At 44.1% G+C, this 27875-nt stretch overlaps 1 protein-coding gene across 1 annotated transcript; it reads right to left on the bottom strand.

Annotated features, from left to right (window-relative positions):
• Positions 1 to 671: 671 nt before the first annotated feature.
• Positions 672 to 27709, bottom strand: TRAF3IP2 (TRAF3 interacting protein 2). The gene is made up of 10 exons (XM_080615822.1): positions 27576 to 27709; positions 19798 to 19884; positions 18779 to 19534; positions 15409 to 15598; positions 12977 to 13152; positions 11492 to 11580; positions 9443 to 9511; positions 6995 to 7111; positions 5754 to 5828; positions 672 to 1037 (listed from the first exon to the last, which is right to left on the bottom strand). The coding sequence occupies exons 2-10, from the start codon at positions 19811 to 19813 to the stop codon at positions 891 to 893; spliced, it is 1635 nt and encodes a 544-aa protein (XP_080471948.1). The 5' UTR covers positions 19814 to 19884; positions 27576 to 27709; the 3' UTR covers positions 672 to 890.
• Between the last annotated feature and the right edge of the window lie 166 nt (positions 27710 to 27875).

The following is a 27875-nucleotide window of genomic DNA, read 5'->3' as shown; positions in this document are numbered from 1 at the left end:
CCCCGTGGCTCTCCAACATCTTTGAGTATTTTATTGTTCCACACTTCATACAAGTTGTAAGAGTCAATGTTACTTCTCTTAACAACTCCTGGCTTTCCAAATGCCAGTTGTCCTTTGACATGCTCTGTTTTAAATAAGGGCTGAAGAGCAGTAATGAAGCTAGAGGCCTGCTGTAAAAAATACTGCAGCGTTCCATGGTACTGACAGCACACACGTAGTCATGCATTTTGCTCTCCGTTTGTGGACTATTGCTGCAACACACTGAAGGTGTTAGGGGCCAAGCTGTAAGGAAATGGAGCTCCAGAGATTTCAGATCTGAGAGTCCTCTAATTGAAGACAGTATCTTTATGCAAGACAGGCTAAGGCAAACTTGTGTTACCCAACAGTTACCATTCCTCCATTGTTCCCAGCAATAATAAAAGCTGACGCAATATATAAGGTTGCATTACAAAAGGCAAATATATTTAATGATGTATATACAAATTAACTGTTCAACAATGCTATACAAGGCAGGAATATCTTTAAAGAAACCCTGAGCAAAGAGAAGGATGTAATTTTTATTTTACACTTACTGCAACATTATTTCTGGTATTTATTTGCTATATTGACTAATAAAGGAATATGTTAAAAACAGATGTTAAAATAAAACTGGGCATTCTTTCCATGTGCAGCTCTTAAAAATCTAGAGAAGAGAGTTCTGCCCCATCAGCTTCAGAAATAGATGTTTATCGTGGTAGAGAACAAGCTGAGCCTGAGTTACCCAAAACAACCAATCCCTTTAGCAGAAAGAGCGTCTTCTGTCATCAAAAAGAGCCATCTGGAAGAGCACTGGCTCCCTGCCAAGAACAACCCTTTAACAACTGCTTGTCGTGCACTTTAAGCAATAATGTTCATAACGGCACAACCTGGAGTGTTGGTAAAGGTCCTATCGGAGGAGCAATGTATTCCTCCTCCCTCAGTAAGCGCAAAAGGATGTTCTTCTTATTCTTCGGCCAGTTATAAATGTGAGTGTTCTGCAGCCAGGTAGGCACATGTTCCTGAAAAACAAGTGAAAAAAAAAAAAGGCATGAAATCCCATAAATCCTCCTGAATCTGTACCAGAACCTTGAGATTCCATCAGACCCTGCCAAGCAAGATTTCATTTTGTCTCTTCTAGGCACTTCCCATAACAACAAGAAATTCTAATTTGGCTTCAGAGTTGTATTTAGGTTCCTAGATGAATGAACTTTGTGTGATCTCACAGCTTGCTTGTCTCTCTCTTTTCTGCCATCACGTTGGCTAATTTCACTACATTTCAAAGGGAGTCTGATCTCAATGACAGGCATCTAAAGGCTTGTGAAAATAAACATTGAGAAAAGAAGGCAGACATCAGTGCCCCTACCAAGGAAAGGCTGCCACCTTAGCAGCTGCTGAAAGATCCACACAACATGTTCAACCTTGAGCAGGACCCCAGGGGAGCATTTCTTATCCTGGCAGTCTTCACCCCCTCTCCTTGCACTTTCTTTCACCAAGTGTGGTGTCCTCTGGCCACCTCCTGAGCAGGAGGTTGAGGCCCATGCTGAGCTTGAGTAGAGTCTAATGCATTTCCAGCTGAGCAGAATCAAATCCCCACCACTTTGCATCCTGGGAAAGATGCACCCTTTCAGGGGCTGGCTAATGCTCATTAATATAATGAAGCTGGGACCACCATGGCCCTGGACAGTGATACTGGGCTGGTGGATAGGACCCTGCTCCAACCTCATGTTCCCATGTCTCCACAGCCTTGGGAGGTTTGCATACAGATAGTCTGAAAGTGTAGGGGTGAAGGGCTATTATCATACCAATAATTAAAATAGGGTCAAAGACTGATTCTTGACCAAAACCAGCTCATGACCACTATGGAGATTTCTTTTTGGAGAGCTCTCTTGGAGACACCAGAACAGAAGCCAAAGGGAGACAGGAGATAAGCAACATGAGCAGTCAAGACATCCAGCACTTGCTCCCTGGTCCTCTTTACTTAATAGGGCAGTATTTTCCCAAGGTGGCTGCTGTTAGGAGCAGCACAGTCCCTGTCAAGCCAGCGGAGCTAGCTCCAGGAGGACCAGGCAAAAAGCTGCTGGCATGCACCGCGTCTGTGGCACCTCGCCACGGGATGCCCTGGCATGGGCAGCACATGTCCAGCCTGCCAGCAAACAACCTAACTGCAGACCAAATACTTCATTACCAAGCTTCATGCTTCTCAAATTGGCTGTCTTTTCCTCGGCCTGTACAGCTGAAGGAACGAGGCTGCATTGTTTCCACTGCTCAGGGAGTGGTTACTGTTCATTGATGCAACCAGTTTGTTAGATCTATAGGATTTATATAAAGAAGGAGGCAAGTCACCCAGGCACCTACAGAGCCATTACTCTGACCACACCTAGGCTTCTGAACCAGCAGCTTGGTGAGAGGCAGAGGTATCTATCAAGCCTGCCCCTCCTCTCTTTCTCCAGTGGCTGAGAAAGTATAGCTTAGGTAAACGGTTTCCCCAAAGTGGAGGTTTTAAAATGTTGCTCTTTCAGGTGGACACCTCACTGCCCAGCAAGGGTAAGATCCTGCAGCATTCCCTTTGGTAGGAGCACAAGTAAGATCTCTTGCCTCCACCTGCAAGCCTGGTTTTGCATAGGAATGGATTTTAATCTTTGTGATCTTTACTCCTTTGACAAAACTGTTTGAAGTTGGCCAAGAGATTCAAATGTTTCTGGGAGAAAGAAAGATAACTACATTTGCATGCATGTGCACACTCTTACTATGTAAAATTTGTTTCTTTACTAAATCTTGTTAAAAGCTACAGAAGGAAATGCAATTAAATACAGCAAATGAGCCTTCTCTCTGTCTTTGGTAAGAAACTACATTTTTGTGAGGAAGGAAATGCAGTAGGCATAGTTGGTCTGGACTTCAGTAAAGCATTTGATACAGATCCACAGGGGAAATCATTAGTTAAGCTTGAAAAGATGGAAATTAGTGTGAGAAATGTATAGCAGGTAAGAAACCAGCAAGTGAGGATATAATGAGAGAGGCACTGTACATCCAGAGAAGGCTCTATGTCTTTCTTCCAGAACACCTCCTGTGGCCGATTTCACTTAATATCCTCCATAATGAACTCAATGAAAAAAGCACCTGCACGTTAATCATCTCTGGCAACAATTTTAACCTGAGGGAGGTGTGTAGGGGTAAAGGGGTAACTATAGCTGCTATTCTGATCCACAAGGAGAGCAAAGTGTCCTTGCCACGTGACGCTGGCTGTCATTGCAGGTGGGAGCAAGGGGAAAATGCTTACCACCCTAATATTACTTTTATTTGGCTGTGTATCTGTAAGCCATAAGGAAATTCTCTCTATGCCAGAGAGAGAGAGTATTTGATAACTCTGAGGATCAAACTGGTAGGAAGAAGGCAGAGTGTTTCAGTGCAGAGGGCAGGGCTGTGCATGCAGGGACATGTTAGTGCAGGATGTTTTGAGCTCCCCGAGCTTCCTTGGCACCAACCCTGCTCACCTCATCCATCCAGCTGCCTCACCTCTGACCAAGGGAGCCTCCGCTGTGAGGAAGTCACAACTTAATGCTTTGGTCATCGGTTGACCAGATCAGGAGGACACATTTCTGAGGACTGGTTCGATGCAAGCCTTGAACCAGCAAGACCCAGGTTTCTTTTAGTATTGTATGATGGGAAGCTGGAAATGCCAGTTCCACCTTAACTGTGTGTTGTGCTTTTCCCCCTCATTATTCAGTTTCCTAATGAACACTCTTTGGATCACACAGTTCCCTTCTTGTTGAAGGTTGACTAATTTTCACATACCAGCAGTGCTTTATGATGTGCTTCATATGAGATTAAGTCACCTAATAGCCACATCCCGAGACGAAACCTTCCAGACCTTGCTTTCCTGCTCTTTTCCAGTACCAGCTACAGCAGTTACTTGAACATGTAAATGTACAATGCAGGCAATGTAAAAAAGACAAAATGAAAGTAGTTGGTCTGCCAACATCAGCCAATTGTATCTATATGTGGCATTTTTCAGGTGCCTCACTTTCCTCTGACTGCCCACAGGCTTCATTACTGCAACTTGCTCAGGGTCTGGTGCTCTCCTTCTACCCACGATGTCCTCAGTTATATTATCATTACCTAGGTAGATGAAGTTAGATGATGTACCAAAGAAATGTGTGGCGAAAGAGAGCAAAGCTCAAAGGCAATAGAAAATGACAATCTGCATAATTTAGATAAGAAAGTCACCTCTTGAAAAACTGAAGGGTGATGTGGACTTACAAAGGATGGGCAAGAAGGCTGCCTGGAGCCCGATGTTTTGATAGAAGCAGCTGAATAAACCAACTCTGGAAATTCCTTATAGATCATTGTCTGAGAGAACCGCTCCTATATGCTAAATAGTCTTGTGATATATGAAGTTCAGCCAAAATTAACGCAGGTTTGTTGTTCAAACCCCAGAGGCAGCTACAGACCCTCCTGGGCCACCTCTCTCTGCAACCCTTATGGTGCCAAATGGCTACAGGGTATATGGGCTGATTGTGTGGCAGGTGCTCGAGGGGCCCCAAGGTTAGCAGCAGTCCCATCTTTCTCCCCCTGGATCAAGCTGCAAAGGATGACTGAAAATGCTGCCTGATTTCCTGCCTTTGGTCTGCCCAATTCCCACCAGGGCGGTCTCTCAGCTTTTCACACTTAAGGCAAGTACCGAATTGAGATCATTCAGGCAGGGAGCTGAATGACATGAAATAGCAGAGGTACCATTCATTCCAAGGGACATGTTTTTTAGATTTTACAGACCCAGGGACATGTTTTGAAATTTTTGAGCATATATTACGTTGGTGCCTAAATAAAGAACTTTGTTCCACTAAAATCCGCAAGTGCAGTGGGATGGCACAGCCCTACAATCATTAATAACAGTTTCTAAATTTGGCTCATGTTCCAAAGTTTGGGCACCCAAAGAAATGTAAGAAACTTTCCATACTTTTTCAAAATGCACCTGTACCTAGGGGTAACATAACAGCTACCAACAGTGCATGCAGCATTTAGCAATGAAAAGCGAACACGAGTACAATATAGCCATTCTGTGTCTGGGGAAGAATGCAATTTCTCAACTATAACTGAAGCTGTTTAACTTGAAAACAATCCAAGAGATTCTCTCAGAGTGAGGCAGAAGAGACAGTAATCTGTTGCATTACTTACTCTCAAATGAATCTTCAAAACCAGTAAGGAGGGCAGATGAAATTGCAAGTCCTAAAAAAACTTACAGTTTGCCTTTGAAGGGCCCATCAAAGTTCAAGCAACAGCCTAGTACTTTAGTATATATTATCCTCTTTATTTTTATATTCTCAACCCAGCCTCTCCCAGATCCTCACTTCACATCAGTCATAAATCTCTCCCATCTCACTCATCGGCATTACATCTGGATAAAATTATAAAAGAGTTAATATAAAAAGCATGTTTCCTGGGTAGATTGTCTCTCTGCATGTACATTCTTTCAATGCTAAAGACAATTTGAGTTTTAGCTGTACACTTCATCAGAAATACATTTATGCACTGATTTATATTGTGGATGAAATGTTTTTTATTTGTATGTACATAAAATTGTAAACTTTTCATCTAAAGTGTAGCTTTGGATTATTACTAGTGGGATATTAAGAACCAGCAATTGAGGGTTTGGGTTTTAAGATTTCATCTGGTGCACCGTGATCAAAATAATATGTGCTTAATTATGTGACAAGTATATATGCACCTCTGAGTGTTACCTTTCTGGCATTTGGAAAAAGCACAGGGATGAATCTGAAGTTCATGCTTCCTTGTTGTATAAACTCGATCTGCATCTAGAATAGAACAAATTGCCAGATTTATTGTAATGACACATTAATTTTTCTTTGCATACATCTGAATCCTATGCATAAAAACATTTGTTGCTTACTTAAACTGCTCTTCTGTTAAGTGATTTGATCTATTGCTGGTGGGTTCGGTATCGTTTTGTTTGGCCACTTAATCTGATTCTTCATTACTACAGAAAAGATACAGGAAAGATCTGTGAACACTTCTTGAGCATTTAGTTCTGCAGTGTGAAATAATTGTGGATATAGCTGCAGTTGCAATCCCATGAAATCTATCCAGAACCAATGACGCTTGACTTGACTAAGGCCCCTGTTCAGTCTCCAGCAAGGTGGAAGATTTCAGCCAAAGACAGGCTCTGTGTCTAGTCTGTCCCCCATGTCCTAGCTCCGTGTCTGAGCTGGGATCAGCCTGTTCCCCGTGTCCCCATACACAGGCATCCCAGTTGTAAGGACAGCCAAAGTACTGCTGCGAGCTCACCTGCTGGTGACAGCTTCTGAGAAATTTGACTACAGAATCAAACTGGGGAATCTGAGTAACATGTAAACTGGGTAACAGGGTAAGGACAGGAAACTGTAAACTGAGGGAGGAAAGGTGAGTTTCATGGCTCTGTGGGCTCTTCTGGGCTAAGTGTCCATCCTGTCACAGACTGCAGAGATGAGCCTCTTTGACCCCCTGACACTCTGCACCACCCAGCAGCCTTCCTCTGTGGCTCTGGCCTTTGCTTTTCAATTCCACCTTTCAGTCAGTTTTACTGCTGCCCAAAAACAGACCTCAGTTATAGGATGACCAAAGCAATAGGGCCTGGTTTATAGGGGGGAGTTCAGGCACTGTTAGGTAAGATTGTGCTCAGGGCTATATGACAGGGCAACAAGGGTTCAAGAAAGTAAAGGAAGGGAAGAAATCATTGAACAATAAAGAATATGGAGAAATAAGATGAGCATGTTTAATAGGATTTTTCTTCCTTGAACCTCTTAGCAGATGTTAATGAGCATACGGAGCTGATGAGAGAGAGGATTAATGAATTCCAAAGGGGGCGTTTAACTATGGGGATTACGGAAAACAAAGCAAAGAACCTGCCATTTGGAGACAGATTTGTCTTTTGAGAAGAAGAGACAGAGTCTTTGTAAAACAGCAAATGCATGTCCTCACTTACCATCCTGTGGATGTACTTAGTATGTAAGCCATGTTCATCTCTGTCCAGCTGGGATTCAGCCCCTTCCACATCCTGTTTGTATTTTGGACTGATTGCTATGATTATCATCACCGTCTTCTGTTAGGGAAAAAAGCACTTTTATGAAATTGGGAAATGCAGTGTGTTTGGTAGAGGCAGATCGGAAATCTGCCAGTTTGTGTTTTAAGTGATCTTTATGTTCTTGGCAAACATGAGAGGATCTCATTCATTCTGGCAGGAAATAGAGAACTCGTGCACTCATTCTCCTCATTATTTCTCAAGATCTCATAATATAGAAAATCTAAATGTCAAGAGATATATTAGCAGCTACCAGTTTATAGTTGGAATCCCTGTCATAAAAAGCTACTTTTTACCAGTGTAGAGTGTCTATGTACATACACAGAAAAGTTTTATCTTCATATGCAGCCCTAAATGTTTTCCAACAGCTTATGTTGTAAAAGTGCGTCTTTTTAGCTATGTAAAAGTGCATCTATTTTACCATCTACAGCTTTTTATGTATAGAGCCACTAAAGGCAGTTGTTTTATGGAAGATACCTCTAGGGCTCTCAGCAACAGAAATGACAACTGTTCTTTCTGATCTTAGTGGTGGAGAGTGCAGTGGGAGATGTGGGCACGTTTAGGGGTACCTAGCAGCTTTGTCCCACCTCGCTGCAGTGGGCTGAAGGCAATGCTCCTTGCCCATGCTGGGACAGCCCACATCCTGTTTCATCACAGGCCTCCACTGAGCTCAGGTTTCCTCAGAGGGTTAATCCTTCATCTCTGGGAAATGCCTCTCCTCCTTAACGGTGAGCCAGTGAAGAGGCTCAGCAGATGAAAGCCTCCTGCTTGTGTTTACCTAGGGCCTGTCTTTCATCCCCGCCACATCAGGCTGTGTAAGGCTTCCAAGTCTGTGGCTCATAGTCAGCTCGGCACCTAATTAACTCTTTCCTTCTGTGCAATATCAAGGGAATTTGCCTCACCACAGGGTCAAATACAGTAAGGAGCCATTATCCCTTACAACAACTTAACATACTCCAGAATTACTTTTGCTTGCGCCTGACATGTATATAAGCGCTAACAGATGTTGAGGGTTTGCAGAGACATGCCCAGTTGCACACATCCCCCTGCTTGTGTCCAAGTAGTCCCTTCTTCCTCACGCATTTAAGGGTTTTAAAGTTAGAAATTGCCTCCACAGTCAATGGAGCAAAACAAACATTTCTGGGGTGGGCAGCCAGAGAAGTATCCTCATGTGGAGGCAGGGAATCACTCTCTGCACACACTGGTCTCTCCTACTGACTGTGGAGGAGTCCCAAAGGAGATTTGCCAGTTTGTATTTTAAGTGGTAATAATCTTGGCAAAAGCAAATTCACCCTGGCTTCTAGTTTCAGTGCCTCCATTACACATGGTGAGCCCAAGCCTAATTTGTCCTGATGAAAGCCTCAAAAGGCCTGACTGCATTGCCACTGCAGAAGCCCCAAGCTGGTTCTGCATGGTAGAGCACTTGAGCTAAAGTGTCTTGCTGGACAAATTAGGAAACCTGCGTAGTGCTGTCTCAGATGGTGAGGCTTCCTTGCTCAGGTTGGGGAGAGCCCACCACTTTGTCATCCTGTTCCCAAACCATGGAAATAAGCCCAGAGTGAGCCAGAGTCCCAGTGGCTACCCAGCAAAGCACAAATGAACTGAAACCACCCCATGATGGCATGTGTCGAGTGACATAATTGCCAGTTTGTGTCTAGCTGTGCTGGAATAATGGGACCACTTGGCTTGATCCAAAAGGAGATATGCACTCACTGCTTAGTTGAACTTCAAAGGAAGATGTGGCTGCAGGGGACTCCACTGGCAGCAACACAAATCTCTATTTTAGTGCTTGGATAGACACAAAGTGATGAGAGGAAATTTATCATTTGACTAACAGAATACCAATTTCAGTTGACATACAGCATGGCTTATCCAGAAGAACCCTTTAGTATTTTAGACAGCAATGTAAAAGCTACAGGTGAGAAGTAGGATGAACACTAGCCACTACTATGCAGCCTGGGATGAAATACAGATATCGTTTTAACCAAGCATAGATAAACCCCGCTATTTAAAAATGAGATGGAGAAACAACTTTTCCAATGGCAGCTTCAGGCTGAATGTAACAGCCAGCATTGGAATTTGGCAGGAATGCCAGAACTAGCACTTCATTTCTTAAAGAGCTAGCTTTGGGACCGTAAGATACATAAGTGAAGGAGATTTGTCTGCGCTCTCTCTGCAAGGCCTCTGCCATTTCTATAGGGGCAGGGAAGATGACAGTAGGGTCTTGCATTTTGATTCTGATCCTATTGCTATTAGAATATGTCGTGGTTTAATGGTTTATAATGGTTTATAATTCAACCATTTTCCTCAGGTCACCTCTGCCATGAACAAGGTTAAATTGCCTTTACGTACATCACCTAGGTACCGCTCCATCCACTTAATGATGTCAATACCTCGTACCGTGTCCTCAAATATATCAATCTGCAAGAGAATGAAAGTCGGTGATGAGCATCCTTTCACCCTTCCTCCTCATTTGGTGGCACTGAAAAGGCACCTGCTCCTTTCCCTAGCTTCTAACTGCATGCCTAATTCCCTTAGCAAAGAAACATGTACAAACATAACTTCTCCCCTTTCCCAGAAGCCCAGAGTCCAGCTGGATGGGCACTGTAGGCAGGTGGAGGGGGGATGCTGCAGACACACCGCTGGGCTTCTAGTGAGCCAGCCATTCAACCAGGTCCCTTGCCCTGCCAGCTCCCAACTCCCAGGCATTTTTTGTTCAACAGAACAAGAAACAATCACTGCTGGTGAATTGTAGTTTCTCGCTACTTGTGTGGTGAGGGACGAAAGCACTAGTTCCCTCCGAACTAGGGTCAAGACATAGAGCATTCACGGAATGCGGGTCAACAATGATTTATTGCGCAGTTACAATTCCTTATATATGTTGCCTAAGCACCTCCCCAGAGTCAGCTCATTCCTGTCCCTCCTGGCAACTTCCCGTCACATCACGTGATCTTCCGTGCGCCAATCCCTACAGTGAATGTTAAGTATGTGATGCTTGCAAAATGGCTTTTTTACCTCTCTAAACACCTCACAAAGGTGGACAATTGTCCACATTCTCTATCTGTACAGCTGCAAATGTCCACTGTTTTCTGGCTGCTATGGTATATGTTGGGTGTCACGTCTTAGATTCATATTGAACTAAATTTTCAGGGTGGGTAGTGGGAAGTCAGGCAGATCACTGACACCGGTAACCCAGACTTCAGCAACAGCAGAGGCAGAGGACTTCATAGGATTGAATGCAACCAATGCCACCCACTTCCCAGGAACTGGAAATCAATGACTGTGACCAATGCAGTAAGTATTAACTTCTCCAAGCTTTTAATAAAAAGTCATGTTATGCTCTCAAGTCTTTTTGCCCTTTTGTTTCCCTGCTTTGGGACCATTTTGCTATATTTATTATTCTGCAGCAGGCTCCAAGAATTGCCTGTCCAGAAGGTGCTATTAATGAGCCTTCTATTCCATACCTCTGTGGTGTCCAGAGCTTTCTTATGAATTGCTCATAGTACAGAACTGCTGGAGAGAAGTATAATTACAGTCTCTGGAAAAAAATCTTTGATTTATGAAAATAAATAAGCTTGTGCAAAGACCCCACCAAGTCTCATTCAGTTTAATGATAGACACTTGCTTAAATGCTTTCCTGAATTGAAGCCAGAGTGAAAGTTGAGAGGTCAGATAGCATATGCACTTGAAATAAGAAAATATGAATCAAGATTTTGATGAACGTCAAATCCTAGAGCCTCTGTGGATGGTTCCCTTAGAGACGGCCATTATGATGAAGCAAGCTCATGAGAAATTAAATGAAAATCTGGATGGCTTATGGAATTAGAGAGCTGGACACAGACCTTTTCAGGCCAGTGAGTTTAGAATCCCTTTTAAAAGTATAACAAAGCAAATGAAACCATGAGACAGGCTGTTTCATTAAGCTCTGTGAAATACATTGATTTTAGATCATTTTTAGCAGAAAGGTATTCACATCTGAAGAACCAGAGATGTAACAGCATCACAGAAAAAAAGCTGGGACTGGATGAACATGAAAACTGACCTTTTTAGTATTGATATTAGAGATCAAATATGAGACAATGTTAAGGGAATAGCTCACAAAACTTCATACTATTGCCCATCTGGTATCTGGTGTCACTAAATGAAACTTTCTAGGGTCATTATTAAAACACATTTAAAGGCATGAAAATTCAGTTAAAATACGAGAAAATGAAAAGGCAAATCATTTAAGTTTAAACTTTTAAAGTCAAGGCTAGTTCATCTATTTGTACCTTCTTTAACCTACCAAATACAATGATAAACAGAAACACGTTTAAGTGGACAGTGTATCACCTCTGCTTTTTACACAATGTCCCTTTCCTCTGCTGGCTGAAAGTCATTTTCTCCAGAAGGAATACTTACAGCAGTTTGAAATCCATTTACAAGCAGGAAGTTCACGAATTTCATAACCTCCACTGCTGTGTCCACCGAATAGGTTATAAAGACCTTGCCTAGAAGAAAGGATCCACATGAATATGCAATGCATTAAAATACAGCATTTGGAGGGTGGGACTTTCAGAGCCCTCCCCTTCCACTGTGCTGCAGGTTCTGCCCACCTGTGTATCTTCAGATTTACAAAATGGATGGGAACAGAGCAGTGGCTTGGTGTTGAACTCAACCCACTGTACAGAAACCTTGCTCTAGATTTAAGCTCCTACTGCCTTACTGCCTTACTGCTGGCAAGCACCCCTGTGGAAGCTGCAGAGGGTACCATCACTCTGTTGCTCACCCTGCCCTGCTACCAGAGCTGCTTCTTCCCCAGCCTGTTGGCATATGTGAGGCTGGGTCCTCATCTACAGCTCATGTCACCTGCACCATCTGCAACCAGCACAGCTTTCCTCCAGACCTCATTGATCTGACTGACAGCTGGAGGAGCCCTTATGCATGCTCTACCCCCTGTGCAGGCAGGATGGATGGCTGAGGATAGCAACGTCTTCAGCTGACCTTACCATTGTGGAAGGAGTTTTCTTACTAACTAAGGAATCATGGATTTGCAGTCAGGATAAACCAGCTGGCTAATCTAATCCAGCTGTGTCTGTATCACAAATGACACAATTTTATCCAATAATTCCTGTATCTAGGACACACTGATAAAGTAGGGTCTATCCAAGAGTGGTGTCTGGTGTCATAACTCACTCCTACAGGCCAGAGAGATGCAACTCTCTGGATTGGAAAGGTGATGCAAAAAATGAAGGATAAAAAAAAAATCAAAGCCTCAGGAGAAATGTAGAGGGCTCTTAGCAATGGCATCGGCTGGACAGCAGGGCATTAAGAACGAAGGCAGTTTTCTGAAACCTGACTTTCCCATAGGAGTTGAAGGGTGAAAGCTTTTCAGGGGCTGATGCCAGGGGAAGAAACTTAGCCAGTGCCTGTGCTGCCCTCAGCCCTCAGTGTTGGGCTCCTTGCCCAAAGTTCTCTCCAGTCACCAGGTCAGGGAGGAAATGAGGTCGAGATTCAACAACTTTGTCTGGTTTGGGACAGGCTGAAACACTTTATCCCTAAGGCTTTGTTTGTTATTAGTCCTTTACTGTAAGCTTCAGTGCCTCCTGCCTCAAAGGGACATCCTGTTTAGCAAGAAGTCATGAAAGCAATCTAAACGGTATTTATTTTTTGTAAACAAAATAACAAGCAATTAATGACAATTATGTTTTCAGGATTCAAGGAGATAATTCCATCCCTCCAAACACAAATGCTCACACCCTACAGATGCAATGACACTCAGTATTTTCTGTTGTCTTTGTGTCTTAATGTCATTTCCCCCATCTTCCCCCCCCCGGAGCTTTCCCACCTAAAGCTGTCAGGCTGCGCTGTAAAATCTTGCACAGAACAAATTTGCTAACCACTTACGCAACTCCTCCGGCAAATTGCTGGTTCTCAGAGTTCCCTTGGCTGCAGGGTTACTGAGAGGTCTCGGGACGGCAGCTGGAGATGGAAAATTGTCACAAGGACAACAACATGCTTCATCTGAGCCACATGCCTTGGGGGGCAGCTGGCCGTTAGGTAGCTGGTTGTATAGCTGGTTTCTACAAAGAAAAGCAAGTGAGGACTTAAAGAGTATTTCTTTTCTGGCAAAATGTTTTTTTGTCTTTTAATAACACGCTGAGAACTTTATCTGCACATCAGCAAGGAAAAGTTCTTGTATAAATGCTTTGCTCGGCATTTCTACTTAGTTATTACAGCATCTTCTGAATGGATACCTTGGTGACAGTCTACCACAAGAAGCAGTTTACTGCAGAAGCAACATTTGCCACAGGAAGTAAGTGCACCTCACAGCTGAAAGCTGTTCAGTTTGCAATTAGCAGAAGCAAAGGCTGTTTCTGAGCAAAAAATATATGCTGTATCATGGATATTGTTATGCATGCATGGGAGCAGGGAGGCACTTGTGTAACCTCTTCCCATATCTAAAGGGTTCTTCATGGCACCTCTGAGGCTCTCAGGATGCCCTGTGCAGCACAGGAGGCACAGTGCAAGGTGGGAATTGGGAAAAATGAAGGTGCAAGGGCACTCCACTTTGGGCACTGGCACAGCTTGGAGGGTCTCCAGTTTTAGACAAAACTCCAAGTTTGCCAAAGGGAATAAAGTTAATTTCCTGAGCAGCAACAGCAGACACAACAAGGGTTTCTCATGTCAGGGATCTGCACTCCAGACTTGCAATAACGTTGCCTAACATCTTCCCCATTGTAGCAAGCAGAGAGAAAGGGATGACTTTAGGAACATTAGCAGTTCTTGTCCTACTACACTTTGGCTTCACAGTTTAAGCCAGTAGGAAGGGGAAACTATTGAGATTCTTATGTGAGGTGTGCTCCGATTCTGCTGGGTTGAATCTGTTGGACAAGTGCTAGGTTTCTCTGACAGCTTTTCCCCACAGAGCAGTGATGTTTAGTCAATCAAGCCCACTCTCTTTTTCCTCTTTGCCTTCCTTAAATGAATGATGACAAGTTGGTCACAGCATGTTTTCTGTTGTCACATTAAGATTTGGTTTATTCATTTTGGTACAGATGTTTTCTGTTACAAAATACTCTATAGGCAAATACTACCAATATATAACTGCCATTCCTGGAATCAGAATGCAAACACCATGCAGGCAGCCGCAGGACAGACCCCGCACATTCTGGATTTGTTTTAGCAGAAGAAAGTACCAAGAAAAGCAACACATACATCATCGATGGCCACAAAAAACTATCATGTGCCTAATTTACAGATCTTCCCAAAACTTCACCTTATCCAACAAATGTGCCAAAAATTAGAAGCCTGTTTTCAAATGTTACTACTGCAAGGGGTACCCACTATTCCTTAATATTTTTACATTTCATACAAGCTCGAGTGCAATTACCTGTCCTGCAGCTACTGCATTATCTTGCTGTCACTTTTCTGTCATAGCCGCTAACTTTTCACAGGCAGAACAGTGTGATATTTCAGTCACCAACCATCCCACCAATTCTCCTGATTTTCTGCTTGTGTCATGTTAAGTGCACATTTTCAAAAACAGATGCCTGTAAGTTAAACACCTCTAAAGGTAACGTGGCACTTAAATAAAAACAGTCTGATTCCAGATGTCCTCAATACCTGATGCTTCAATTTGTCTTTAGATAGCTGTCTAGAGTAAACTCTGCTTGGATAGTGTTTTCCATCTGTTAATGACATACTTACCAGGAGGGAGATATAAGGCCTGGTAAATTAATATTTGAGAACCAGTAAAAAGCCCTGGATACAAAGTGCTAGACTTGTGATGGTTTACTACTATATGAAAAATCATAGAAAAAGCTGCAAACAGCAATGTAGAGATATATCAGCAACAGATGGGATTTTGTCCCTTTTCCTCTGCACTGCAGAGTCGATAAGAACAAAATCACCGGATACCGATAACTGAGGCGTCCCAGGCTGGTACAGCATAAAGCTGAAGGCTGCAGTGAGCCATCAAATTGACCTTTGCTCTCAAGCAGGATAGCTCTAAGGTTTCAACTGAGGTATTTTTCAACCCCTCATCCCTTTAACCTTTCAGCATTTATCTTCCTTAATGCACGCATTTCAGGGTGTGCTGTAATAACATATCAAGTATCCGGCTTTGAAGTTCTCTAGGGTAAGGTCAGGACCCTGTTGGGTGTAAAACAGCAAATAAAGAAAACTACCCAGAGTCTTGCATGTACCCCTGCAGCCCAGGCACGCTAACATTACAAGGCTTCAGAATTATTGGTTGAAAACCCACAGTCAGATCAGAGGAGCTTCCACTGTGTACAACCCCCTCTCCACACCTACCCCCAAACTGAGGGCATACTTACAGGAATCGAGGAGGACCAGGGGAGGAGCATGTCCTCTGGGGTGGTTGGCCTCTGGTGCCTCGGGCAGCATGAAGGTCTGAGTAATTTGGGATGACTTGCTGGGCCGGGCGGATAACTCTCATGCAAGGTCCAGGAACAGGAGGAAGCGGTTGCGATGCATGTTCAAAATGTTGGTAAGGCGCTCTGCCATCTGGGAGAGTGAGAAAATAAAGGCAGTAACTATCATTTCAGCCAATACACTTTTCCCTCAATTTGTGTTTATTCGTTTCCAGGCACGTCCTTCTCCATGTCTTGGGAAACCAAGCAGTTTGGAGGCATTTGCAGGTATCTTGGCCTGAAAGAAGCCAGATTAAGGAACATTTTACTGTCTGAAGTTTCCATTTCCCATTTGGCAAGGTTCAGATCCCCACCCTCAGCTGGGCTGCTGGGACAACTGACAGTTAAACACTCAGGGCTGCTTTGTCCCTGCACTTACTGTGCCTCAGTGTTCTTTGGTTATTTTTATTTTTTTTTGATTTCTTTTTGGCAATAACTTGTGAAAATGAATCATCCCAACGTTCTCAAGAAAGCAGATGCAAAATCCTGGAACAAATCAGTCTGCAACACTAAAGCTAAACAGGCTGTGATTACTGTAAATGAAAAGCAAAAAAATAATCTCTTGGTTTGTTACTTCACCCTGTATGAATTTTCTGCTTAAGTGACCTTTTAAAGCCTTGCTGCTGCTCCTGTTGCCATCCTGGAGGCTAGGGAAAACCCAAAGTAATAATTTTGCTCAAGTAATTCTGAAAAACCTTACTGTTGTTGGCCACACACATGTAATGCTCTTTAATAACTAATGTACAGTGGAACTGCTGGCATAAACTGAAAGCAATGTAAGCTGTTTGTTTCCCCAAAAGGGGAAAACTACTTTTTTCTCTCACCCCTCCCACCCCCCACCCCCCCCCAGTCTTTCTGTGTGCAGTTTTCATTAGGCAGCAGCTCTGCGCACTTTCAAGTGCTGCTGTGCACAGATCAAAGTCCAGCCTGGCAAGGCTTATTAGCGCTGCATGATGATGGTGTTATGAGCTGGCTCTGAAAGCTGCAGTATTCAAATGCTTTTCCCTCCCCAACCCCTGCCTGGTTTTTTAAATCCTTTTAGTTATGTTGTGGTCATGCTTTCCTTTCCCTAGCAGCCATGAGGCCTAGATTGTTTTTTGAAAGGGGAGGTAAAAAAAAAAGGAAAGAAAACAAAGCTTTGATGAGGAGCAAATACTTTAAAATAACCCAACCCCACAACTGCAAAGAGATTCCTGATGAAATTGTGAGTCTGTAATAACATTTGAGACTCACATTTGTTGACATTGTTTTAAGAGATTTTCCTGCTCCCCCTCATAACTATATGCAAGAGGACAGGGTGGGTTGGAACTAGATAATCTTAAGGTCGTTTCCACCCCTAACTATTCTAGGATTCTATGAAAGAAGATGGGAGAACAAAATGGAATGTAATATGGTCTGCTCATGGTTTTCTCATAACCAGCTCTAGGAAATGTGGTGGGGCTCTGGGAGATTCAGTTTGGTTTACAGGTTTTTAGGCCAATGTTTCCCCAGCTTTCTTTGGATCTATCTGATAATACAGTATTTTAATGGATGCAACCACTGCTGTGCAGAAGGCCAAGCGTGCATGCCCGATCACACCAACAGCTTTCATATATAAATATCTGAAATAATGGTCTCTGGGCATACAGCATTGCTGCAAGGATTTCTTTGACTTTAGAAGCAGTTTTGCTGTTGTATCTCAAATAGCAGGTGTCCGGAGCCAGCTTAGGGCCTACGGGCACAATTGCTATTCCCTGGGAGAGGCATGTTGCAACACACAAACTGCAGAGCTTTGTTGTGGGTTGCCACTGCCCAACAATTATCTGAAATGCAAGGAGCTGTCAGGAGGTGATTTACGCTGTACCAGGCATGCGAGAAACAGGAGTACAGTTGCCAGCTTCTTGGTCCTGACGAAATCTGCTCCAGCCAACTGAGTTTATTTTCTTCTTTTGCCCTCTGGATATGGTTGAAACGGTAGTGATTTTTTTCTAAAGAAAGCCTTTCAGAGTTCCTGCTTAAAACCAAAATGGCCTCATTCATTAAATGTCCTACTTCTCATTATGTCCGCTTGCAGAGGAGGTAAATGGAGGTAAATACTGCGGGGTGTTGTGCAACCAGCTTTTTGTCTGCTTAAAGCTGAACTGAAAGAAGGTACAAAAAAGAAAACCAGAGGACATTTGTGAATGTTCAGCTGTAGACATTGATGAAAGTCCATCTGTAGCCCCTTTCTGAAGTCCCAAGATCGGTGGTGAAAACTGAGGCTCTGATACCCTCTCTCTTTCATATACCTAATTATATCACATTGCTGGAATAACAAAACTCCTTAAACAGATGCAATATAAATGCTGTGGAGTCAATAGAAGGTTAAAAAAGGAAAAAAAAAAAAGGTTATCAAAAAAAAAAAAAGGTTATCAGAACAGACCTACAGTTTTTCATTACAAAGCCAGCCCACAATGGGCTGGGGTCTCATGAGTCTAATGTAATATAAATTATATTAAAACAATGATATTGCTGTTAAATGTTCAAAGCTCACTTCATAACAGATAAAAATCTCCGAGACTGAAAAGGAATACTAATTAATAGCAAGCTGTAAACTGCATTGTACTCTCCAAGAGCCAAAACACCCATATTGACAGAGTCACATCAGCATTCAGTGATACAATCACCAGCAGCTGAGAGGGCTCCATTTTAAGTAATGAGCTTTCATTTCAGCTGACAACAGGAAAAAAAAAAAGGAGGATGATGGATGTCACGTTCTTTTCACATAGAGATAAAACACATAGGTGAATTTGGTCATAATGCTGGGAGATACTATTTACAGAGATCAAGGGTAACCTCCCACCCTGATCTTGGCAGGAAATTCTCAACTTTGGGGATCCAAGTAGGAGCAAGGAAATCTATGAAAACAAGAGGAATTAGGTTGATATAAGAGGCTGCTGAATGACTGATGCAAGAAGGAAGGAAATGACTAGAATATGAAATAACAGCAGGGAGAAGGCTGGTTATGTTCAGTGTGACGGACAAAGGCCAGTTTCTAGGCACAATCATTAACCTTCATTTGATGAGCAACTGTGACCTCTTTAACTTTTTATCTAGCTCAGAGGTTCTGCATCAGAGAGTCCAGCTGAATAACCTGAAAATCTGGGAACACAAAATGTACTGCAAATAGATGTTTAAAAAGGTTAATAATTACATGACATGCATTGCCATTAAGTACAGTAGGAAAACACCAGCTTTCTGAATGATAGCTGTGATACAGCTGAAAACCTCTGGTGGGACGAGTGGTATTACTCACATGGGCCCTGGGAGTGCTGCTTTGCCAGGCAGCGGCGCTCAAAGCAGCCACGGGCTTGCAAGGAGGCGTTGAGATGGGGCAAGTGCTGGCACATAGGGCACTGCTGATGCTCAGGTCCAAAAAACACTCTGGAGATCAGTGGTCCTGGAAGGTCCTGGGGGTTCAGCATGGACACCAGTGGTAAAGGGGGATCCAGGTGCCTGATGCCCATGACATCTCGTGACTCGGAGCTGTATCCTGTGTCTACGGTCCCCAGCTCTGCTAGGGGTCTGTTTCCTGAGTGTTGCTGTGACCGTGAACTCCATTGGCTGCTCTCCTCCAGTGAGTCCTCAGGAGCATCAGACAAGCTTTGCTCTGATTTACTGGAGTTGTGTCCAGTGTCAGCTGAAAGCTGTGATCTTGGCTGCATGCCTGATTTATCCATAGCTACAAGATGCATCTTGGAGGCAACTACTCCAGCTATTGATTCACCGGGGGAGCAGAAGCGCCCATGTACATCAGGATCATTGTATCTGGACCACAAGCTGCTGTCTGGCTCCGTGGATGACACTGACTGATGATGTGCTGGTGCTCTGCAGAGGCATGATGCATCGGCCACAGGCTCAGGTGTTTGAGCAACACATGGTCTCTGGAACTCCTCATCCTTCATATCCTCTCCAGAAGACTGCAAAGCCTTTTCCAAGATATGTTTGGGAAATGGGGACCATGGCATGGATTCATCTGTTTCAACTGGTATGCTTTGACCCACAGAAGTGCCTGAAAAAGTAGAAGAAACACTGTAGATGGACAGCCATACAGACAAATGCCTGTCATTAGTCCTCACTCAGTGACTATAAGATGGAACACTGAAGACCAGTATGTATTCCTTATATTCCTTCCAATATGTATTCTTTGTGTTTTTGTGGTTTTTAAAAAGACAGGAAGAAAGCAACAAAAAAGGTCTGTCTGAATTTTGGCAAAGCAAGAGAATAGAGGGTTAGCTGGAGTGTGGCTAGCACAGAGTTACATTTTGGACTAACCTGACACAGAGGCCATTTCCAAGTTTTGTAGTCACACCAGAAATGAGAGGCAGCTGCCTTACTGCAATGCCAGGATTTTCCAGCAAACTGGAGAACAAGAGAAACAACTATTGTGAACACAGTACAGTTTCACATAGGCAATAATCCTAAAATAACTCCATCTCAGAGACTGGAAAAGAAATACCAGTTAGACTTCTGGAAATCGCATTGCGCAAAACAGATACTTTTATGGGATTTCTGGAACTTAGTGTTCCTGTTGAGACTGGAGGGGGAAAAGCACATGAACTGTCCCTCAGAGGTAATTTCTGCACCTGACAAAAGAGCAGGCTGCTTAGTTCTGGAGGTTTGGCTCTGGCATATTCCAGGGAATACAATCACTTGCAATTCTTCTACTCCAGACCTTCTAATAATAGCTTCACATTGATGCTTCAGCTCTAAACTTCACCACACACCCAGCTGAGTAATTTCACTCCAAAGCTTGTTCCCAAGAGCTGCTGATTATTTTATCAAACCACTTCATGCTTGAGCTATTTTTCTTCTATCATATTGGAGAAGCTAAAATCACCCGTAGGAGAGTTATTAGCAAAGAATGGACTAAGCACTCAAGCAACAGGAATGACCATTGGCAACAGAATCTGGCTTGAAAGCCTGATAAAAAAAATCAAAATAACAGCATATTTGAGGCACTTTTAGTAACCCGAGGATTTCTCCCAACTTCAGTCACGGTAGCTTGAACAGAAAAGTCAAACAAAGAACACATTCAAATGACCACGGTATTAAAAGCAGGTGAACAAGATCACAGAGAGGTATAAGGCAGTGTCTCAACCTTCACTGTGCTTCTCACAGCAAGCCTGTAAAAGCAAATGATGTGCCCTGTGCTACAGGGCAAGAGTGAGGCTTTACATTCATGCTGATCAGATAAAATGATATATATTTCCCCCTGAAAGTATCTCTGGCATAGAAAATTCTGCGTGTAACATCTGCTGGGAAGTAGGATAAAAACTGTGCTTTGCTGCTGGGCTGCAATGTAAACATTCCTCCTTTGTGTAACTTAAAACCCATCTATGCAGAAGATTTGCCATATACTCATATATACCCACATTCGCAGAGAGACTTATCCTGGGATAATTACAGTGGGATAATTATGCTGGTAAATTTTCCCATGTAGGCAAGTCCTCAGAGCTGCTATTAGTTGTACGAACACAGTGACCATGCTGCTCCTCTGACAGCTGCAGCCCCCTGCATCAGAGCACTGGGTCTGGTGCCAAATCAGCTCCTTCCCATACAAGCACCCAGGCTTGAAATCCTGACAGCCAGCTCACCACCATCACACATCTCTCCTTGCAGTTTGCATCCCTTTTCCTCTATGCCACGTCACTAAAGCCAACCTGAGCTGAGTCACGGTTCACTGACAGTCATAAGTGATATGCTGAGAAAGGGAAAACCTTGAGCTCTCAGAAATAGCACAGGACTGTGACAGGGACTTCTGCTGTGCTGTTGTGTGCGGCACTGGCAAACCATTCTTTACCTGGGACCTTTGGTCAGATGGCAGTTTAAATTAAATGGTGGCTGCCTTGTGGTGGTGACTCACCAGGACAACAGAGTGCAAACTCAGATTTACACAAATCAGGGTGCAAAGTTGCTGAGTGGTCCCCAGCCAGACTTAGAGGAGCGTCAGTAAGGTTAGGTGTCAAACCCCCTGCAAGGCATCTGCCTGTGTCTCATCTCAATAGCTTTGTAAACCTGACCCTTGGCTCATCTGGACTCAAAGTGCCAGCTCAGATGTGCTTCAACTTGTGGATATCTGTCCATTATCTCACAAACTGAATGACTCGCACTCGAGCAGCACAAATCATATTGCAAACTCTTATTCCCCTGCTGAGCATCTCCAGTGAACTGGCTCCTTGGGAAAAATTCACCCTGGCATTCACAAAGCACAAGCTCAGCTGTGGGGTAGGGGCGCACAGCTCTACCTCTTTAGCCACACTTGTTGTCTGAGCATCCCTCTCATTAGATATAATCCTCAGCAAATATCCAAACATGGCTTTTCAGAAATGAATTTACAATGCCTCATACACTAGGATGCTTCTTTGGTGGTCTCTGAAGTAGTGATCAAAATGCTAAATAACACTTTGAATTCAGATCTTCTATATTCAACAGCCTTTAGTTCAGCACCATGACAAGAAGAACAGATTTCTGTGGAGAAATGGAGAACTCAGGCCAGAGCTCAGTGAAGTAAATGAGAATCTCCCTAATGACTTCAGTAGGTTTTAGATTGGGTGTCAGATGGGATTTAGAAGTTAATAAATTCCTTTGGAAGCTACAACCTCCAAAGTTTTTCGTCTTTTTTTTCTTTTTTAGTTCCACTGCTGACATCTGGCAGTCTGTGAAATGGCTCACGCACAGACTGCGTGAACCTAATGAGAGGCACAACATGGGCAGAAAATATTCAGACTTGTTTTCTTCAAGTTTGTTATTTATTATATTTACTCTGCCTTTTGGAGGAGGGATATTAAGACCTTATTAAACTGTATTTCAAATTATCAGCTACTAAACTCTTCTAATTACTTACTTCAGAATAGTTTAAAACGTCTTTCCTACTAGTTTAGTCCTCTGAACAGATGAATGCTTCTTTAATACTCAAATCAATATTTTAATGACAGCCTTATTTCTTTCCTGTGTAACATGAGCTAAATATTCTGAAAATTCCAAAAGAATCCAAAGATCTGAGTAAAAATAATTTAGTCAGACAAGAAGAGGGACCTGACTCCAGCACTTGTGCTTTTACCTGCAGAAGCTTCTAGGGTTTTTTTAATATCAATTTGCAGGATAGCTGAGCACGAAAGCTGAGTTTTGATACTCATGCACATCCTTTGCTCCTGCGGGGCTGAGGTAGGAGGCACTGAGGGGCTGAGGGCTTTGGTGTTAAAACAGACACATCATTAAAAAGGAGGAAAAGTGACTTCATCCTCCTCCTCCCTCAGTAGCTCTGGTTGGAGAGAGAAGTTGTTACAACAGCAGAGCTCTGTAGGTAGAAATGGCCCTGAGGATAAATTAACCCCAGGACAGGCTGAACACTTTTTGAGCAATGCCGGGAATGGTATGTGGATGGGAATTCCCGACAGAAATCCCCACATTGCTTTGGAAATTTTACAGATGATTCAGAAACATCCTCCTCCAAAAGCAGGGCTTCAGGATGTTGTTTCTGCTCTGCTGAAACAGGCTTTTGGAAAAAGACCCAATGCTGAGCCCATTATCCTGGTATTTTACATTGCCTCGTGCTACAGTTTCATTAGGTTTCCCTTGACTTTTCTAGTTAGCTTATCTTGCAAATACAGTTATTCACAGGACAGAAAAATCATTCACTTAGGTCTCCCCTGTTGAAGAATTAGGGTAAAGGAATGCTTCAGCATATTGAAATACCCTTAGAAACCTGTAGCTTGATCCCTTTTCTGGCACAGAGACCACTGGAGAATGTAGAATGTGCCCAATCTCATTTCCAAAGATACTGCAGCTTCAAGTCAGATCATGATATTGCCAGAAAGCTTTGAGAATTTAATATCCCCTCTGCACCTATGACTATGTAGGAGATTGGTGATTACCAGCTGGAGCTGTTGCATATATTCCTGCTTGTAATAAAGTGAAGAGGCCCTTCTTAAAAGAACAGAGTAGCCAGGCCTGGACGGCTCTCAAAAATGTTGAGGGAACTCCGTAAACCACCCTTTCTCCTTCTCTTCCTTCCTGTGCTCATGCATCCAGTTCTGCAATGTGCACTAATGCAGCAAAATAACCTTCCTGGGTGGGTGCTCAGTGACTCAAGCTGCTGGGAAGAAACCTCATCCCAGCTCTCTTGTGAGCCTTCCTACACCTGGAGAGGTTCATCCACTGCTCCTGCTGGGTGGGAGGCTCACCATTGCTGGGACAGCATAAATAAAGGAGAACAAATTTCTCTCCAGGTTGGTAGAGATGAGCCTGAGCACCCAAGTTTGAAGGTTTGAAGCAAGGGCCAAGTCCCCTAAAAACATGTGATGGAGGCAAGGGGCTGGCCAGGGAGAGGAAGGGTGTTAGGCTCAGGCTCATCTGTGCAGTTTTCTCGTGGCTGATTGCAAAATCTGTCAGGTATTTCATCTGTTTCCCAGCACGAAGACTTGTCAAGATGCACTGTCCCAAAGCACACAACTAGCCGTCTATCTGCTTTTGATTAGAAAACTTCTGTCATGAGGAAACAGAAGAGTCTCTGCAACACTAGCATAGCTGTGCTTCCTGTCTCTTCTGGAGAGGGAGAAAATATCTTTTCTCTTTTGATCAAAGTTATATTTGTCTACATTGTTAAAAAAGAAAATACTAGGATGAAAAAGAAACCTCACCTTCTGTGGTGCAAGGGAAGGGCTTTTTATTCATCACTCTAGGCATTTCTGAAATGGCAGAGGTATAGATTAAGGCAAAGCTGGGATCACAAAAGGTGGGGCTGGACAGGGATTTCTTGATTTCCAAATAATTCCTGTGTAATTTGGATGAGTCCTTTAAGCTCCCTGATGCTGCTGATATTTGTCTGCACGACAGGAGTAAGTAGACGCAGAATTTGCAAGCTGCCATGAGGACCCACACATTGAGATTGCAACAAATGCTGGTGCCACGGGGTCGATAAGCGTGTGTAAGTACACTTGCCTTAAGTGCAACTTTTTCTACAGAAACACTGGGCATAGCTTTCCTCAAAAAAACCCAGAGACAAATCCTTTTGGGAAGAGTGAGTGCAAATATGGGAACTGCTTTGGGTCTATAACCTAAATAAACAGCCAAGGAAATCCAAGCTCCAGAGTTCCACACTTCACCATGAAGCATTTTGGCTGCTGTCATCACAGAGGCATATCCTCTCCTTTGGGTACTCTCTTCAGTGAAGACTAAGGCAATGTGTCATGTTCCTGGTCCAGATTTTAAGCCCTCTGGGGCAGGTAATGTTTATTTTTATGACTTCTGGTAAAAGTAGAAAAAGAATATGAAAACAACATTTCTTTTCAACCGTGGTAATATGGTTGCTGTTACATAGTTTCTACATTCATGGCATGAAGGTCTACATATGCCAGGAAAACAGAAGAACATCCTTACAACCCTCCCTGCATGGCAAACATCCCATTCCCTTTTTCAGCTTTCATGTTGCTCACTGGGCAATCCATGGTGCAAAGGCTAGTGTAGACCTGATATTTTCCTGCCTTTTAGTGTAGACTGTAGAATCACAGAATGGTTACAGTGGGAAGAAACCTTTAAGATCATTTAGTTCCAACCCCCCTGCCATGGGCAGGGACACCTTCCGTTAGACCAGGTTGCTCAAAGCCCCATCCACCCTGGCCTTGAACACTGCCGGGGATGGAGCAGCCACAGCTTCTCTGGGCAACCTTTGACAGTGCCTCACCACTCTCACTGTAAAGAATTTATTTGTAATGTCTAATCTCATTCTACCCTCTTTCAGTTCAAAGCCACTATACCTTGTCCTGTCATTACATGCTGTTGCTAAAAGTCCCTCTCCAGTTTTCTTGCAGGCTCCGTTCAGGTACTGGAAGATGCTCTAAGGTCTCCCTGGAGCTGAACAAGCCCAGCTCTCTCAGCCTGTCTTCATGGGAGAGTGCTCCAGCCCTCGGAACATCTTCATGGCCTACTTTGCACTCCCTCAAGCAGTTCCATGTCCCACTTGTGATGGCAGCTCAAAGTTTAATTCAGTACCACAGGTGGGGTCTCACGAGAATGGAGTAGAGGGGGAGAATCACCTCTCTCGACCTGCTGGTCACACTGCTTTTGATGCAGCCCAGCACATGGTTGGCTTTCTGGGCTGCAAGCACACACACCTTCTTGTCAATCAATGTCCCCAAGTCCTCCTCAGGGCTGCTCCATTCATTCTCTCTGCCCACAACATATACAAGTAGTAGGAATGCTAGGCAGTAAGTAGTACGAAACTAGAAGTGCAACACCCTTAAGCAGGATCCAAACAGGCATCTCATATATAGGCAGCATTTCCTGACAGTTTTCCAACCTTTGTGAAATACAAAAATGTCTGCAATGTTTTTAGGTATCCTTAAAAATGTATTTGTTTGCCAGAGATTACATCCCACCCATTTCTGATTATTATAAAACTCCTGTAGGCATTGAATAACCCCCAAACTGGGATATTCCATGGCCCCGGGACATCTAAATATCCTGGCACAAAATTGCAGCTAGATAAGTGGGGTTGGACAGCGGGGACCACACTGAGGGGCATAAATCTTCCCAGCCTGCTTTCCTATAGCTTTGTGCCTTGCATTGGAACCTCCAGCTCCTAATAAATGAGAACTTCTGGTATTTTGTGGGGCTGATGCATCCCTCGTCCCTCCCTGCTCTCCCGGCTCTGCAGTACGAGGCCTGCAGGGCATGTGGGTGGTGGGAGGGTGTGTAGAAGCCTGAGGGACCTGACGTGTCTCCCTCCACCAGCGTGAGAACAGCCTTGCTCGCCTGCTTTCATGTACTGTGCAGAAATGTATATATGTTTCAGACGTGTACCCTCTGCCAAACTTCAAAAGCTGCTGCGGGGGGTGGAGGGCACTGACAGACACGAACGCCATAATTGCACATGCCGTGTTTCCTGCCTTACAAAGACAAAAGAAAACCCAACCTCATTAAAAAAAAAAAAAAAAAAAAAAAAAATAAAAAAAAAAAATAAAGAACAGCATTCAAGACATTGCTGGTGCTCAGCAAGAGCAAGCCCAGCCTCAGAGGCTGACAGCACTGCAGGCTGCAGCACAACCGGCAGATGCTCCCAACAGCCAGTGGCAGTGACGAGCGATCACCAGGGCACAATCCCTCCGGCCTGTGCCCCTTGCACCCCCGTCTTCAACATCACCCACTGCGGGACTCACAGCCCTGTCCTGTGTGGCAGGACATTGCTGACAGCTTGAGATGGCATGGATGTGGCCAGGCCAGGCCTTGAACGGCCTGGGGCTTCCAGGAAATGGGAATTTCTGGTCTGGTGGTTACTGGTCATGGTTGAAGACCCACTGCTGTTCTCACTGCCCAGCTGCCCAGCCAAAGCTAGCCCTAGAAAAGCCACATTCTGAAACAATCAGCTACTGTGTGAAATGGGAGCAGGTTTTATATGGCTGATTTTATCCTAATTAATTACCCACTGTTTCCATACCAATGCCATGCAGAACTGTGCCAAAGGGGTCTACAATCCTGTTTCTTCACACTTTACAGTTACCTTTCCCTCACCAGGTCTGTCCTATATGGCCCTGGAGCAGCTGGAAAGGAGACGAAAGGGAAAGGAGAGGAATGAGAGGTGGAGAAGGGGAAGAAAAGGGAAAGAAAAGGAAAGAAGAGAATTGCAAGAGGGCGAAGAAGAGGAAGAGGGAGAGAAAGAGGGAGAGGGAGAGGAGAGGAGAAGAGAGCTGTCAGCCAACGAACCACCTTGAGCTTGCACAGCCGTGCAGGGCGGGAGCGGGATCAGGCCTGGCTGCCAGGCATTGCCAGGCTGCTATGTAAATAGGCAGGACAACATTTCGACACCAGGCATGTCCGTTCCCAGTGTTTACCCCCAAACCCTCCTGATTTAAAAAAAAACAAACCTTCAGTGAAATGGCTGAAACATGTTGTAAACATCTGTGGAACTCAGGCTATCATTGCACGACAGAAGGGGGAGAAAGCGAGTGAGGCAGCAATTTGAGGGGGAAAAATACCCATTGAGAGCCAGAAGTGGGTCAACAGCTAATTACAAACAGGGGCTGAGAAAGGCAGCATCTCTTAACACTTCTTACCTTGTGGGCGAGGGCTGCTAACGCTGAGCTGACCAAGGAAAGCGAGAGGGCTGGCGTGCCTCCTGCGCACCCCTCAGCACTCTCGGCGTCCCCGGGTCTCCTTCCTCAGCCGGCCGGGTGGTTTTTTCTCTTCCTTTTACGACACCCTCCCTGCCTCTCCCAGGTAAGCGGCAGAACTGGCTCTGCAGCAGGAAGTGGAAGAGGCATGCACGGCGCGGCGCGGCACAACGTGGCAGCGGTGGTGAGAGAGCCTCGGGGGGGGAGTGACACTTTGAAGCTTAAAACTCTCTCGACATGCCT

The sequence above is a fragment of the Psittacula echo genome (assembly GCF_963264785.1).
Source record: "Psittacula echo genome assembly, chromosome: 4".
In the NCBI taxonomy this organism is placed as follows: domain Eukaryota; kingdom Metazoa; phylum Chordata; class Aves; order Psittaciformes; family Psittacidae; genus Psittacula; species Psittacula echo.
This window is presented reverse-complemented; position numbering and strand designations above follow the sequence as displayed.

Coding starts and splice junctions, on each gene's coding strand:
- TRAF3IP2 (XM_080615822.1), bottom strand. Junction 15,599..18,778: donor GCAGCACTCCCAGGGCCCAT/GTGAGTAATACC, acceptor TCACTCTCCCAG/ATGGCAGAGCGCCTTACCAA. Junction 7,112..9,442: donor TGGAGCGGTACCTAGGTGAT/GTACGTAAAGGC, acceptor TTTCCCTAACAG/AAGACGGTGATGATAATCAT.